An 18376-nucleotide genomic window follows, 5' to 3' on the forward strand; every position below is an offset into this window, starting at 1 on the left:
AAAAAACGCAGCGGTAACCGGATAAGCGTAAAAATCGAAGCTCGCCTCGCTGTTGTTTAGGCCTGCCGGGAACGCGTCCCGGATTATCGAACGTTGTTCGGGGAATTAACGACACGATCGTTGCATTGTTCGCGTATGGAAATTTTGAAAAGGAGTAAATTTCAGGAGCGTTTGGACCACGGATCTGTTCGACGCGAGAGAAGTTCTTCCACTTACGATAGAATTGACAACTAATGCTGTGTTGAGCTGAGATTGTAATATTTCGATCTGACTCGCATTGACTGTACATTCTCATTGACAGTCAATCGCTGTTCCTTTGTAATGGAAAATTAGTATATTGTTGCCGCAACACGTAACAAGTGTTGACCAGTTGCGCTGGCAGCTGATTGCGGACCGTAACGAGCGACCAAATACCGTGATACGCAATAATTCGTCGCTTTCCTTTTGAACTCGGTGTGATAGAAATTATTGAGAAGTAAATTTATTATTTTTTATTTATTATTTAACAAATTTATCATTATTTTTCTTTTTTTGCCTGGGTTATACTTAAATATACTTGAAACTGAGTAAAACATTGCGATTTTGGAACCAAAAATTCACTCTCGACGTGCGTGGCACGTCATTCTAGCGCATTCTATATTATTTATTATTTATTATTAATATAATTATTTTATATTTATTTATTTATAAATAAATTTATTTATTATATTTATTTTAAATCACGTATGTTAATAAACGTTAATTATATTCATTTTGAACACCACGTGGGTTAACCATTTGCGGTGACAACCGATTGCGAACCGTAACGAGCGACCGAGCCGTATTTATAACTTTCTTTTTAAACTCGTCGGTATGATGTCGCTAATATAGAATAAAAAAAAAAAAGATTAAGAAGTAATAACAAATTTATCATTCGTTTTGCCTATTTTGCTCAGACATACTCAAAACTGAGAAATTTATTACAATTTCGAAGCAAAATATTCTCGACACGCGTGGCACGTCCAAGAGGTTAAAACATTGATATTGACATCGGTCTAATAAACTGTAACTATGTTATAATAATACATACATGTTTTTTTTTTTTACGTAGTATTATCTTCCACACACATTTTCAGAATCATTAGAAATTTTACCAACACAGTATCACGATACTTGCGTTCCTACTGTACTTTTCCCAAATCCCTCGCACTTTCGTTTCTCTGGCGGGAGTTTCGTTTTCAGCTTGATCGGTCGGTATTAAAACGCGTCTTCTTTACTTACTACACGTGTGCGTATGTACGTAACCGTTTTGCGTACAACACACTTGGCGGTCGTCGAAAGAAACGGCCACGGACTATAGATACAAGATAGTATGTATATATTTTTGCCCCGCGACAACATCGTCTGGTTACTGCATCCATGATTTCGTAATACATATCGCGACTCGTAAGCACGCGTTCATTTGCAACTTAACGGCTCGTTATGGTACATATAGAAATATATATATTTATATATATATATATATATATATATATATATATATATAAATGTGTGTGTGTGTGTGTGTCCAATTCACCGAGATTTCATTCTGTTCGGTTCCAGCGGCGCGGCAAATTTGCTCAAGACTAACGCATCGAGAGCTGCATCGTTGCCGCGTTTTATATTTGCAATGCTAACAGACTGAGTTTCATTCGATTTGCATAAAGCGTGTACGCAAATCGGATACATTTCAGATATACGAACGACGCACAAAGTCGATTAATGCTAGCCGCCGCGGTGTATTAAGAAATACTCTTCGTTAACCTTTTATTTGCTTTACGATACCGTTAAAACAGGAATGCTGTACCGCGCAAGAAATCGGCGGCCGAGACGATCCGATTCCGACGTGTTCGAATATTTGACGTGAAATCGGGGAAAGATTTATGTTTCATAAATGTGTGCACGGTGTTGGAAAGGTTTTGTAATTTTACTGCCATGGAGCTCGATTCTATTCGTACCGTTGGCAACATGTTTCTTGATCTTGTACACAAAGTTCACGAGTTAAAACGAAGAGTCAATGCATTATAGCGAGGCGTGATTGCCATTGTTAGATCGGTACGAATGATTATTTAATGATAATTTAATTTGAAGAAAAATCGTTTATCTTCCCTTTGAGCCTCGTAAAGTTGCTCAAACATATGTTACGAAGAGAAAAATTGATATAACGTAATATTCGATCGAATCATATTATACTTTTACGTTAATGAGATACACTTTTTACAAAATATGTTTTGTAAATGTGTAATAAATATGTAAGTAAAATACACGTTTCAACGCACGAATCGCATTGTAATACGATAAATGTAAATGTTCCAGTTTCTTTTCAAAATTCGCGAAGCTGTGGAACAACGTTCAATAACGTGAATCAACCGAAAAGTGTCTAGAAATAAAATTCGTCGCACGTCAGAATACGCTTTGGATATCTTGAAAATCAATTTGAAAACAAGGTCCCAATTTTACGATTGAAACATGTATACTTGCAAGTCTGACAGCGAATCGACATTCATATTTCGAATAGTAAATAATACTCGGAACTAAAAATGTTTCAACGAGCAAACACACTGTATGAAATGGTACACAAGTGTGCAAGAGCAATATTTTCATCTTGTGCAAACTAGTTTCGAATTCTAAATTAAACATTTCGAAAGAAGAAAGAATATTACATTATATTAAATTATATATATATATTTTATTGTATTATATTAAATCATATTAAATTATATATATATATTTTATTGTATTATATTAAATCATATTAAATTATATATATTATATTATATTAAATATTTAATATATTATATATTATATTAAATATTTAATGTATTATATATTATATATATTATATTATATTATACTATATTAAATTATACATATTATATTATATTAAATTATACGTATTATATTATATTACACTATATTAAATTATACATATTATATTATATTAAATTGTACGTATTATATTATATTATATTAAATTATACATATTATATTATATTATATTATATTATATCATATTAAATTATACATATTATATTATATTATATTATATTATATTATATTATATTACATTATACATATTATATTATATTATATTATATTAAATTATATATATTATATTGTATTGTGTTACATCATATTAAATTATATATATTAATATTTAAATTTCGAAAGGACGTATGCGAGTTTTGTTTCGTAGATTTCGAATGTCCCCTACTCGAAAGTGAAAACGAAACGCGCTCGTTTCTCTGAAACAGTTCGGCCCCCAAGAGTCGAGTATTCACAGCTTTCGAGAATGCAAAAGTATTTCGATAATCGTTGATGAATTTATATTCCACGGAAAGTCAGCAAATAGAGATCCAAAGATCGCACATACGAGATTTGCGTCTCTTTTACAGCGATAGAATGGACGATTTTTATTTTGGCATCAGCTCGTTGCCTCGTAATTATTTTTGCTGGCGGAAACCTGCTCCATCAAGGATCACCAAAATACGCCAGCTCGATCACAATATACTCGATCTCGTCCCTCCAGTTACCGAGACTTTGAAACACCGTTCGACGTACTCGCAAAGGGCTCGGATTCAACGGGGTAAAGATTCGAACGTGCTTGCCAGATGCTCCCCTGGATAATTCAGCGCGATATCACGTGAAACGAACGGCGAAACTCCAAAGTGACCGGGTTTTGACGAAGCTTCGTATCAACGAGGAGGAGAGAAACCGAGACGAGGTGGCACGTAGAGCGGGAAACAGAGAGAGAGAGAGAGAGAGAGAGAGAGAACAGCACACGGTTGCTGTCCAGCAACGGGCTCCGACACAATGGGCATTGAAAACAGAAAATAAGCGGCATTGTTCGGCGCTTTTCAGAATCGATATTTGCGAATACAGCATCGACGCGTGTCGCGAGTGCGCGGCTCGGTGATTTAAAGCAAAGATTAAAAATAAAGGGGACACGCGTCGAGTTTCCGTCGATGCCGGGCATCGAGGCGAGCCCGGTGTCGAGCCTTTGTTACCGCGCCTCCGGCAGACGCTGTTACCCGCGCCGCGCGGCACCGAAAGTAGCCAGCCGCTATTTTCCCCGATAGCCGGCCGCGTGAACCAACAACAATCGTGCTTGTCGATCGTTTCGTTATATCGAACGGCCGCAAAACCACCGCCGCCGCCGCCGCCGCCTCCTCCGCGCTTCTTCCGTTCCGTTTCGTTTCGTTTCGTTTCGTTTCGTTTCGTTTCGTTCCTGCTGTCGTGTGTCGCGTGCACGACACAGCGCCCTCCCTCCACGCCGTTTCGATTCGGATAGTTTAACGTCGACCTCGTTCCGTGGATCAACCGCATCGACCCCGAATTTTTCCAACCTCGAGTATATTATGAGAATGAATCACGCGCGAATCGTACTTCGTTCCGATCGAGACGAGAATTTTTTTTTTTTTTTTGAGCTTCGATCTTCTTCTGGTGCGTCGTTTGGTTAATTGATGATTTTTTTAGGTACCTGCTTGAGCTATCAGTCGATTCATGGCATTGGTGCTTTAATTTTGTACAGTTTAGAAATTTCGCAGAAACGTACCTGTACACTGGAGAAACGTAGAAAGTAGTAAAAGCGAGGCTTGCAATTAATATTTGACGGAAGGTCGTTGAAATCTCTAAGGGTTCACTACTGTAGGACATTTTGACAATTAGAGATGTTTAGGATAGTCAGAATGTCATTTGTGGGGGAAACGAAGCTCTCAATTTGAAAAGATAATTCGTAGAAATTAATATATTCACTGCTACGATATATCTTCCAATAAATGTAAATGGTCGAATATTCAACTAACTGACAAGTAACGTTAGTTTATCTTACAGTTTACAATTCTTAGGGAATTATTGCTTGCTCCAACCTAACCCAAACCTGCAATACCACGATTCTTATTCGGTTTAACCTCTTGCCCTGGCAACTGGTTCGCGGACCTTAACGAGTGACCGAACTCGTATACAATAGTTCGTCGCTTTCTTTTACTTTTGAACTCGTCGGTACGATGCCACTGATTAAAAATTACTGAGAAGTAATAAATTTATCATCTGTTTTGCCTAGGTTGTACTTAAATATACCTAAAACTGAGGAAATATTGCAATTTTGGGACAAAAAGTTCTCGACGTGCGTTAGAGGTTAACCACTTGCGCTGGCAACTGATTGCGGACCGTAACGAGTGACCAAACCCGTCTACAATAACTCGTCGCTCTCTTTATCTTTTGAACTCGTCAGTACGATATCACTGGATAGAAACTATTGAGAATTAATAAATTTATTATTTGTTTTTCCTGAGTTATACTTCAATATACTTAAAACTGATACTTCAATATACTTAAAATGTTGCAATTTTGGGTTAGATTACTCAAATATACTTAAAACTGATACTTAAATATATTTAAAATGTTGCAATTTTGGGACAAAAAATTCTCGACGTGCGTTAGAGGTTAACCACTTGCGCTGGCAACTGATTGCGGACCGTAACGAGTGGCCGAACCCGTATACAATAGTTCGTCGCTTTCTTTTACTTTTGAACTCGTTCGATACGATATCACTGGATAGAAATTATCAAGAAGTAACAAACTCATCTTTTTCTTTGTCTGGGTTGCATTCAAGCAAAGCAAATTTTTACATTATATGCTTAAAACTGAGAAAATGTTGCAGTTTGGGACAAAAAAAAAAAAAAAAAAAAAGGAAAGAAAAATGGCACGTCGTTCCAGCGCAAGAACCTGTACAAATCGCCGAATTTCGTTCCTGACTAACTATGCACCAGTTTGATACTAGATTGAGACAGAGTAACGGAACAAACTGTCCCGTCGAGTTTTTATATTCGTTTTCCCTACCTTCTACTCTCGTCACGGTGGACGCCTGATTACGGCTGATTCGTGCCCGTTTATCTGCGAGAAGAAGATTTACGAATCTCGTCGACCTCAATAATAATTTCAATAAATTCGCTTGAGAGATACCGACGTAATCGTATTACCTCGTTGTTGTCTGTCGCGCACGCACGAGCAAAAGGTTAGTTTGCGCGTAATTACAGCGGCACACACCGTGTAATTACGTAAAACTTACGCGTTCGTTATATACGCGACCGGCTCGGCCGTAATTTTTCTCCTCTTTTCTCTCTCTCTCTCTCTCTCTCCCCTCCCCGGGGTTCGAATCGACCGTCAAACCTCGCTCGCTCTTTGATCAACTTGGATAGATGGATTTCTCGCGTTCTGACAAGCAAATTAGAAAAGCCTCGAACGACGCGCGTCCCACGACGGTCACCGCGTCGTGGGGTTTCAAAGATTCCGCGGCGGTGCGACAGGGAGAGACGGATGCGAGAAGACGGAGAAAGAAGGAAAAGCGAGAGATCACGAGTGAAACAGAGAGACAGACAGACAGAGAGAAAGAGAGAGAGAGAGAGAGACGTCGTTTGGTTGGAGTTACCACAGCGATCCAGCGGCTTGATCGATCGGCACGATCGTCGTCCTTGAAGTGGTCGACGTCTCTCTCGGCGTACGCAGAGAGTACGGAGGAACGAACCAACGGAACGAAAGGAAGAGACGACGTGAAAAAAAGAAAGAAACGAACGAGAGTGTAAAAGAACGAAAGAGAGACAGAGAGAGAGAGAGAGAGAGAGCGTGGTTGGCAAACGGAGCCACGTACGAGATGGAAAGCCCCTCTGCCCGATACTGGCAACCCACGACAACTCGAGTTAGAAGTTTCTTTGTCGCGTTAGCATGGCGGCATTCGGCAGTGCACATGCCGCGGTCTAAGCAAGATGGCCGTCTCTCCTGTCGAATGGAGGGGTGGAGAGGAACCGCGGCCACGGCGGCAGAAAGGGGAAAGGGGGACGAATTCAGGCTGTTGGAGGCCGCCCGGTTCCAACTCGCATTAGAGAACACTCGAAGATTATTACTCGCGGTGGAGCCGACCGCGTGATTCTCCGGCAATCGCACCGATAAATCCCGCACCGATTTCCTCTTCTAACGTCTCTGTTTCTTTTCTCTCTCTCTCTCTCTCTCTCTCTCTCTCTCTTTTTTTTTTTTAAACTGTAATTCTCCGTATCGTCGATCATTCGAAACGTATCCGATCGACCATTTTCACCCGAGTCCGAATTCCACCGAGTTTTTCCCCGTGCAACTCGAATTCGAATTCGCGCGCGCTGAGTAGGTATATATGAATTAGGTATGAATTATGGTTGGGTTAACGGAGGATTTCTCAGGTGCATCAGACGAAAATTTATTATTAATATGTAATAAATAATATTAGTATACGTTTAGTGTTGATATTAATATTAATAATGATATATATATATATAATACAGTAATATAAATTATATTAATATTAATATGACTATATATAATAATATAATAATAATGTAATGTAATACAATATAAATAATATAATAATAATTATATTAATATTAATATGATTATATATAATATAATAATATAAATTATATTAATATTAATATGACTATATATAATAATATAATAATAATGTAATGTAATACAATATAAATAATATAATAATAATTATATTAATATTAATATGATTATATATAATATAATAATATAAATTATATTAATATTAATATGACTATATATAATAATATAATAATAATGTAATGTAATACAATATAAATAATATANATAATAGTTATATTAATATTAATATGACTATATATAATAATATAATAATAATGTAATATAATACAATATAAATAATATAATAATAATCATATTAATTTTAATATGATTATATATAATATAATAATATAAATTATATTAATATTAATATAACATATATATATATAATAAAACTATATTAAATAAATGTAGCGCCCGAGAAAGTTGTTGTTATTGTTGTTTTACGGTGAAACATTTCAACATTATTGTAATTACGGTAATACAGATGTCTAACGAAACAGATTGAAACGCCAAGTGGCTGATTGCAAAACGTGGCCCAATCAAGGAAAACTGGTTTTCTAATTTGATCCGAGGTATCTTAAATTAGGCCACGTCTGTTTTTTCGTTACTTTGAGATAAAAATGGGAATTATGGGAACTAAACGCACGTGTCTTTCTTCAGCGATCGCGCAATAATTGAAAACAGGAACGGAAACTATACTTCAATTTTGTGCGAGAAGTCAATTTAATTTTTAATTTAAAAAAAGAAAAAAAAAGAAACTAGTGCGAGCATTAAAGATAAAAATTAATACCTACATTTGTAACAATTCGAAATTTATCTGCCAATTAAGCGCAAATTGTGTCAACTGATAACAAAGTAAAATATTCATAAATATTGAATATTTATGTTATCTCCATACAGTTACTAATAACCAATATATGTAGTCCATAATTTCATGCTAAGCGATAATTTAATTAATGCGAGTGAAGATTGTGATCCAATTTAGAATTTGACACACGATTTTCCCTTATAATGAAGAAACATGTTTCTCTCTACCTTCGCGCAAAACTCTTGGGGACTTTTGGAAAGTTACGTGGATATTCTGTGCAGTAAAAAATCCATAAAATTCATTCATACATGATAGATATAACTCGCGTTAAATGCACAAATAAATTAAATCACAAATCACAAATTATACACACAAATGTGATATTAGATATTAAAAGTCGAGATTTTCACCCCGCAATGAAGAAACACATGTTGCAAAACCTCCGCTCAAAGATCTTGGGACTTTTGAAAAGTTATCTAGAAAAGTATCACAGATCCATAAAAATTCACTCGTATACATATACAACTCGCTCTTGAATTCAATTCAATTCAATTACAAATCCAAATAACGTGCAAACGTGATGTGTTAAATATGAAAAGTAGAGAAACAGAAAAGTGTCCTGAGACTTTCGAGACACTTTTGCGCGACTTTCAATTTTTCAAAAAAATAATGCATACAATGTTCGCCGCTCCCGTTAGTGTCAATTTTCATCTCGGAAACACGCTGTGCTCGGCCTTCGCCGCCGTTATAAATCTCATCGCGCGGTATCCGAAGGAATCATCGTTTCGGTACGCGTTTCGTTCGAAGGCTTCCGCGGGATCAAGCCATCGATCTCGATCGAAGGTTGGGAACGCGGGTCGTCGTTGTTCCGTGGAACAACGAGAGCCGCTTCCGCCGCTTTCTTTCACCGCGACGGCCTCGGGAACCGCCGACTGCGAATTAAGGATCGCCGATCGCGAGACGCGAGAACAGCCGATGCGCGTTGTGTACCTTGATCGCGCGGCGACCGAGTCAAGGTTGCGAAAGAGGTCGGCACCTTCTTTTTCCCCCCCAAGTGATTCTGATTGTCTTGCTTAGAGACGAGATCGTTTCGAACGAACCGATTTTTAAAGGCACCGAGAGAGAGAGAGAGAGAGAGAGAGAGCCGGCGCGCGCAAAACAAGTTACGTAAAGTTGAAACGCGTCGTAAAAGAGCGTTCCTAAAATTACCAGTTACGCAAGGGGAGGACTATGTCTTCGATTGTAAAACGTCGATTCGCGCTTTAAACGCCACTTGGGGAATTCATAGCCACCGGCGAGAATCGACGATTTGCATTCGACGATTGGGATTCGAGGCAAGACTGAGAGGTGAGTGTTTCTGAAACACTGCGAGACGCGTATTATACAGGGTGATTCTACGTGAAAAATATGGAGTAATCATTTTTTCATAATTTTCTCGAAGCTTCGTTTTGGAGAGAAATTTCGCTTTGAATGTTTGTCGAGTAAGCGCGCGTTTGATCGCGATTCAACTCAATTATTGGAACACGAAGGAATTTATTGAAATTCGAAGAAATTTTCATTTGCCAACAAGATGGAGCACCATCTCGTGAAAGTGAGAAATTTTTTTAAACGAAGAGTACGAAGACCAGCTGTCACCGCTGGATTTTTATTCATGGGGTCAATGTTAAATCATAGCGGACGTTGAACAATTGAAAGGAAGAATTATCATAGCGTTTGCAACATTGAAACTGCAAAGTAACACGTTGGAAAATGTTCGTAGACAATTTCATAAGAAGAGCGAAGTTGTGGAATTTTTCAACTGAAAAAAGAATCGGCGAAAAGTGAACATTCTGTGCCCTCGTGTATCCAACATTCGAAATGTTTACAAATATCAGTGGAGATAACGACGAAAAATTGAGTTAAATCTCGATCGAAGTGAACGCGTGAATCGACAAACCGATTCAAAGTCATTTTTTTCTCGAAAAAAAAAAAAAAAAAAAAAAAAAAAAAAAACGAAGCTTCGTATGAAAAAACTTCGCTTCTATATTTTCTATTCAGTTTTTCACCACCAGTTACACGACACCTTATGTACACCTTAGGTGGCATTACGTGTACATTTTCGTGGCCGTGCGCGAATTCGCGAGAATGGTGGAAAGAGGGTGGGGAGCGCTACGAAAGGCGAAATGGCAATGGTTTGTCGGTCGGTCGGTTCAAAGATCGGCGCATCCGTTTAAATTGTTCGTCGAATCGAAGAGACTAGGTCGAGGAGGCGAGTCACGGTGTCACGAAGTGCCTCGAGAAATTGGACGTGCGGCCTGTGAAGGGCATTTCGTAACGCGATTGCCGTAGAAGATTGGCATAGGTATATAGAAGATCAGAAGACGATGGAAAATCTCGGTAGTTCCAAAGGTCATTTTCTGCGGCTTTACGACCGTCGTCCCGATAGATACCTACTTTCGCGTCGGGAGGAGCGAAGAAAAAAAGAGAAAGAATGCTAGGGAGAGAGAGAGAGAGAGAGAGAGAGAGAGAGAGAGAGAGAAGGGGGTGGCGTAACGAGTTACGCGACTGTACTACCGCACGCTGCACACCGTCTAATAACCAGAGCCGTTCGTGAATCCACCGTCGTAATTGTGCTAAGGAACTTTGCCGCTATTTTATTATTAATTCTGTCCTTGATCGGCTCGAGAAAAGAAAAAAAAAAAAAAATAGAATACTTTGCAATAACATTAAGATGTAACCCCGCGAGTTGCACACCCTTTCGTAAATATCACCGATCGTGAGAGCAGAGCGTATTGGAAATCGTATCGCCTATACTCGTATCGGTTGTAGAAAGAGAAACGTAATGATAATAACTGATGGGAAATTGTGGAGCGGTGACAACAACGTCATCAACGATGAGACAGTTGTTACGAGTTAGTATTTTTTCGTCTTGAGTCGATGTCCAGCTCGCGTAGGAAGAAGAAATTAAATTACGTTGTAAAAAATATATGTATTATATATATTATATATAATAATAGTACTATATATTATAGTTATATATATAAACTATATATTATAGTTATATATATAAACTATAATATATAGTGTAATATTTAAAATATATATAAAAATAATGTATAATGTAATATATAAAATATATATAACTATAATGTAGTGTAATATACATAATATATATAATTATAATATATAGTGTAACATACATAATATATATAACTATAGTGTATAGTATAATATAGATAATATAATTATAACTATAATATATAGTGTAATATATAATATATATAATATAATTATAACTATAATATATAGTGTAATATATAATATATATACAACTATAATGTATAGTACAATATAGATAATATAACTATAATATATAGTGTAATATATAATATATATACAACTATAAGGTATAGTGTAATATACATAATATAATTATAACTATAATATATAGTGTAATATATAATATATAACTGTAATATATAGTGTAATATGTAATATAATTGTAATATATAGTATATATATAACTATAATGTATAGGGTAATATACATAATATATATAACTATAATATATAGTGTAATATATAGAATATAACTATAACTATAATATATAGTGTAATATGTAATATAATTGTAATATATGGTATATATATAACTATAATGTATAGGGTAATATACATAATATATATAACTATAATGTATAGGGTAATATACATAATATATATAACTATAATATATAGTATAATATATATAATATAATTATAACTATAATATATAGTGTAATATGTAATATAATTGTAATATATAGTAATATATAATATAATTGTAATATATAGTATATATAATGTATAGGGTAATATACATAATATATATAACTATTGTAATATATAGTAATATGTAATATAATTGTAATATATAGTATATATAATGTATAGGGTAATATACATAATATATATAACTATAATATATAGTATATATACAACTATGACGTTTATAATATATATAACTATAATGTATAGTGTATTATATATAATATATAGTAACTATTATATATATATATATATATATATATATATATATTAATAGTAATTCTAGCTATCCTGCTCCTTGCCTTCCAACAGAAATAATAATTTTTTTCTTTTTTCAGCTGACGTCAGACAATTTGGAAACCACGAACGTCGGGAAATCGAATTTCGTGGATGATTCCCTTTTTTCGAGTCCCGGGATTAGACGCGTATTGCGGCTAAGATGATGGAAGGTAAGCGCGCGCGCGCGCGCGCGCGCTCGTGTCAAGAGTGGTTTGTGCCACTGACTGGCCAGTTCGTTTCTAGGACAGCTAGTTTTTCACGCGATTTTCGCGCGACACACACACACACACACACACGCACACACACACCGAGGCATGGCCTAACCTTCTTTCTTGCTCGCGATGAAATTGCGATCGACGCTGGCGATAATGCTACGCCGCGGCTAGCCAGCCAGGCGGCCGCCCAGTTCGCCAGGCCTGTTTGACGATTTTTCTCGTTCTCTTCGGCGCGAGCGTGTGCGCCACCTCCTCCCCTTCGAATCCTGTCGGACGTTTACGTAATTCAAGGCTTTTCGATCGAATGACGAACCGAGGAAAAATGCTCGCCGATACATCCGCGTACATCGATCTCTTTCCTCCCAAAGATAGAGCCTTCGTCTCGAGAAATTGACGCGCGAGTTCCAATTTCTCGTTCTCGAGTCCGGAGGCGAGCAATCGATCGATCGGCACCAGATTAATTTCCGTCCTCGTTCGGGGAAACCTATCTCTAAAGCCTGCTTTAGGCTGGTGGAAGGGCGAGACGTCGCCGAATTTTCAAGAGGCTCCTCCCTTCCTCCTTTTCATGCTCTCGTGTGTCTAGCGCGCCTTGAAACGTGGCTCTGGAGGCGAATAGGATGATGTACGCGGTGTGTTTTCGTGCTTGTTGGTGCTTAGATCGATGGCAAATGAATCTGTATGTTTCTTTAGTTTTCGTTCGAGGTGTAGAACGGTCATCACCTGTCGCATATCTGAATTCTATATTCGTTTCATTCTTATTATTATTTTATTATTATTATATTTTATTCTTCTTATTATAAGAACGATCACCACCTGTCGCATATCTAAATTCTATATTCGTTTCATTCTTATTATTATTTTATTATTATTATACTTTATTCTTATTATAAGAACGATCACCAGCTGTCGCATATCTAAATTCTATATTCGTTTCATTCTTATTATTATTTTATTATTATTATATTTTATTCTTATAAGAACGATCATCACCTGTCGCATATCTAAATTCTATATTCGTTTTATTCTTATTATTAATTTATTATTATTATATTTTATTCTTCTTATTATTATTATTTTAAGTTGTATTTAATCATATTATACATATTCATCATTTCACTGTATACGCTGTACCTTTTGTTATTTTAATATATTTTTATTATCTTATTTACCCTATCACCTTATGTTACCTTTTATTACTTTATTATTATTATAATATAATATGTAATATATAACGTATAATATTATTATTACCCTATCGCCCTATGTTACCTTTTATTATTTTATTATGTTATAATATGCAATATATTTTATTATATTATATTTTTATTACCTTATTTACCCTATCGCCCTATGTTACCTTTTATTATTTTAACACATTATAATATGATATATAATATATAACATATAATGTATTTTATTATATTATATTTTTATTACCCTATGTTACCCTATTTTACCTTTTATTATTTTATTATGTTATAATATATAATATATTTTATTATATTATTATATTTTTATTACCTTATTTACCCTATCGCCCTATGTCACCTTTTATTATTTTAACACATTATAATATGACATATAATATATAACACATAATATATTTTATTATATTATATTTTTATTACCCTATGTTACCCTATTTTACCTTTTACTATTTTATTATGTTATAATATATAATATATTTCATTATATTATATCTCTATTACCTGATTTACCCTATCACCCCATGTTGCTCCGTTTAACCTTTTATTATTTTATTGTTATAACATAATATATGACATGTAATATATTTCATTACATTATTTTCATTTTCATCACAAAGAAGAGAGTTTTCAACACTCTCGGATGTCAGAGGCCCGGGCAGAGGTCTCGGGGCCATGTAGAAGAGACGCCATGTAGGCGACGCCGAAAGGAAGAGAGGACAAAACCGGCGATGCGTTTCGGTGCGTAGCGTAGTGCGTTCGATCGCGAGCACGCATGCAACGTACCTGCACGTATTGCATACACACACATGTGTATTATGGCAGAGAGAGAGAGAGAGAGACTGTGTAGGAGAGCGTTTCGCGCGACCGCGTGCTCTCCGTCCCGATACTCGCGACCGGCGATAGTGGTGTTTGTGCGTGTGGACGGGCACCAGGAGCACGGGTATGTGGCACAAGGCCGACATTAGCATCTCTACCGGTATACTCCCTACCATTTCGCGTCGTCGTCGTCGTCGTTGTCGTCGTTGTCGTCGTTGTCGTCGTCTTCGTCGTCTTCGTCGTCACGGCACAACTCTATCCGCTGAAAACCTGTATTCCGGTTATCTTGCTGCTGCGAGAGAGACTGGCGTCGCCATCGTGAGAAGCCGAAGGACCTCTTACTCCTCCGCGGTGCCGGCGTGAGTACCCCCACGGAAACCGTTCCGAATGGACGATGATACGATCGTTCGACCGGCGGGATTTTTCGACGGACCCATCCGCCGCGATAACCGCGGCGCTCTAATCTTCGACAGTTATCTCCGCCATCCACGCGGCATTCTGTATTCTTTGTTCTACTCCGCACTTTTCGTGATTCGTTCGCGCCGGGGCTCCGCGCGCGTTATTGCCCGTTTGGTACCGTAAATGTCGGAGATTTTCGTCGGGGCGACGCGCCCCCCCGATACACCGCCGTTACAACCGCCGTTTCACCGCGAATTTCCTTCAGGATGATCCTCGTTCGGATCTTGAGAGCCGTTCAGCTTCGCGTTGGACTACGAGTGGATTCTGCCACTTTCCGGCGGGTATTCTTTCAATTATGAAACCAATGTGTATTAATTGTAAATTATTATCGAAATAATAAAACAATGGTTATATCCTTTGTTTGTAGAATATATAATGTGATATTGTAGTTGTAGAATGAAATATAGAATGAAATATTCTGTTGTGTAGAATATCGTGATATAAAGTGATGTAATTAAACTTGTTCGAGCTAACATGCAATGGTAGGAAATTTGGTATTTTGAGGATTGTTGCTGCTTTCCGGCGAAAATTACAAAATTACAGTATTTCAGTTATAAAATTATCAAAAAAAATCAAATAACGGTTATTTGTGAAATATAATATAGTATTATAGTTGTAGAATAAAATATAGAATAAAATATTACATTGTAGAATATCGTGATGTAAAGCGATGTAATTAAACTCGTTTAGGCTAACATGCAATGATAGAAAATTTGGAATTCTCAGAAATGTTGCTTCCTTCCGGCGAAAATTATTTCAATTACAAAATTGAAAGTATTTTAATTATAAAATTATCAAAAAAATCAAATAACGGTTATTTGTAAAACACAATATAATATTATAGTGATATTATAGTTGTATTATTTTGTAATTGAACTATAATATAATATTATATTTCAATTACAAAATTAAAGCATTTTAATTGTAAAATTATCGAAATAATAAAACAATGGTTATATCCTTTATTTGTAGAATATAATGTGATATTGTAGTTGTAGAATGAAATATAGAATGAAATATTCTGTTGTGTAGAATATCGTGATATAAAGTGATGTAATTAAACTTGTTCGAGCTAACATACAATGGTAGGAAATTTGGTATTTTGAGGATTGTTGCTGCTTTTCGGCGAAAATTACAAAATTAAAGTATTTTAGTTATAAAATTATCAAAAAAAATCAAATAACGGTTATTTGTGAAATATAATATAGTATTATAGTTGTAGAATAAAATATAGAATAAAATATTACATTGTAGAATATCGTGATGTAAAGCGATGTAATTAAACTCGTTTAGGCTAACATGCAATGATAGAAAATTTGGAATTCTCAGAAATGTTGCTTCCTTCCGGCGAAAATTATTTCAATTACAAAATTGAAAGTATTTTAATTATAAAATTATCAAAAAAATCAAATAACGGTTATTTGTAAAACACAATATAATATTATAGTGATATTATAGTTGTATTATTTTGTAATTGAACTATAATATAATATTATATTTCAATTACAAAATTAAAGTATTTTAATTGTAAAATTATCGAAAAAATAAAACAATATTCATATTATATTCATGTTATATTCTTTATTTGTAGAATACTATAGTTGTAGAATAAAATATTATGCCATAGAATATTGTGATATAAAGTGATATAATATATAAACTTGTTTCGGAAAGCTGATGTACAATGGTAAAATATTTGGAATTCTCAGAAATGTATAGAACAATGATTTCACTAGTTCTCTATTTTCCTTCAATCTCTGAATTATAAAATCGGATTGACAAGATCCTGGTAAATTGATAGAATATAGAATTAATTAAAATTTGTTTTTCGAAGCTAACGTGCAACAATAAGATTGGTGTTTGGAATTCTCAAAGTTTTGTAGAACAATAATTTCACCAGAGTTTTATTCCTGGATCTCTTTCAATTTCTAGATTAAAAATTGGATTAAGAAGACCCTAGTAAGTTGAGAACATATTAAATCTGTTTTTCGAAGCAAATATGCAACGATAAGATTGGCGTCTACGATTGTCAAGGCTCGCAGAGTTATTCTGTCGCTTCGCAAACTCTGCGTCCACGGATTCTTCAATTTTCCAAATGAGAATCAAGACAGACAAAAGAAATTTCTCCGAGCCAAAAATCATTCGAGGCAAGAATTTTCTACGTCGATCGATAAACGACGAGGTAGTAAAATTGGCCGCAGTTTGGCCACTCTGACAGCTCCAGTTTCTCAACCCCCCTTGCGCTGGTCAACTGGTTTCGCGGACCATAACGAGTGACCGAACTCGTATACAACAATTTCGTCGCTTTCGTTTCCTTTTGTACTCGTCGGCGCGTACATCACCGGATAGAAACGATTAAAAAGGTAATAAACTCGTCGTTCGTTTTGCCTGGATTACGTTTAAATATACTTGAAACAGAAAAAGTGTTGCAATTTGGCAAAAATCGTCGACGTGCGTCGAGGTTAAAGAAAGACCGAACTGAAAAAGGGAAGTTTAGTACCTGGCGATCGCGCACGACGTTCGCGTTTCTCCCAAAGAGAGAGATGCGAGCATATACACACACTTTCGAAGAAAATTTCGCTGGTCGATTATCCAGGTCGTCGCCTCTGCGATCGAATCCTCCGCACTCTCGAATAGAAGGAAATCCACTCGCTCCGATAACTAATGGGGCATCGAGTGACACGTTAACCTGGATGACCGGCATGCAAGCGTTGAAAACTCGCGCGACTCGCGCGGCTGGATTTAGCCGGTGGATGCGAATTGGTGAGATTCTAGCGCGGTGTCCTCGTCCACGGTGAAACAGTAGCGACCGGATGTCTAATGAGCATAGATTCTCCTCTGTGCACGCGCGTTCTCTCCTTCCATCTCTCGTCCCTTCTTCGTCGCCTCTCAAAAGACGCCGATCGTCTCTCTCTCTTTCTCTCTCGGCTTCTTCTTCCACAGGCTCCGAGCGGACGCGATGAGAAATCGGACAACGATCCGCGCAAGAAACTTGCTCGCTCGCCTGTGACGAGAATCTTAAACAATACCGTCATTTTTCTATCTATTTTCACTGGCTGGCCAGACACGGTCGCGGAAAACTTTGAGACACGCTCAGACAGTTTCTTCTTTCGTACACTCTCTTATATAACTTCGTTTGTTTCCACGAAGGGGAGGAATGATTATTATTGAGTAAACTGCGAGTTTGGTGACAAGTGTCGTGTCGATAAAATACGATACAGATGGATGGAATGAAATTTTAAGGTACGCGCGTGTGCCGATACAGGGATTTTTAAATCTGTTCTTTAGTCTACAGAAAATCGCATTTTTTTCTTTTTTTTTTTTTTTTTTTTTTTTTAAAATTTAATTTTTTTTTTTTTTTTAATTAAAAAA

At 36.1% G+C, this 18376-nt stretch overlaps 1 protein-coding gene across 1 annotated transcript in view; it reads left to right on the top strand.

Moving 5' to 3' along the window:
• Positions 1 to 14466, top strand: part of LOC122532846 — a 16078-nt gene extending 1612 nt beyond the window's left edge. The window contains exons 2-3 of the mRNA XM_043661961.1: positions 9416 to 9589; positions 14347 to 14466. Coding sequence (XP_043517896.1) covers positions 9416 to 9589; positions 14347 to 14423 — 251 coding nt within the window. The 3' untranslated portion in view covers positions 14424 to 14466. The remainder of the gene's footprint in view (positions 1 to 9415; positions 9590 to 14346) is intronic.
• Positions 14467 to 18376: the final 3910 nt, after the last annotated feature.

Source organism: Frieseomelitta varia, unplaced genomic scaffold (genome assembly GCF_011392965.1).
Source record: "Frieseomelitta varia isolate USP_RPSP 00005682 unplaced genomic scaffold, Fvar_1.2 scaffold_477, whole genome shotgun sequence".
In the NCBI taxonomy this organism is placed as follows: domain Eukaryota; kingdom Metazoa; phylum Arthropoda; class Insecta; order Hymenoptera; family Apidae; genus Frieseomelitta; species Frieseomelitta varia.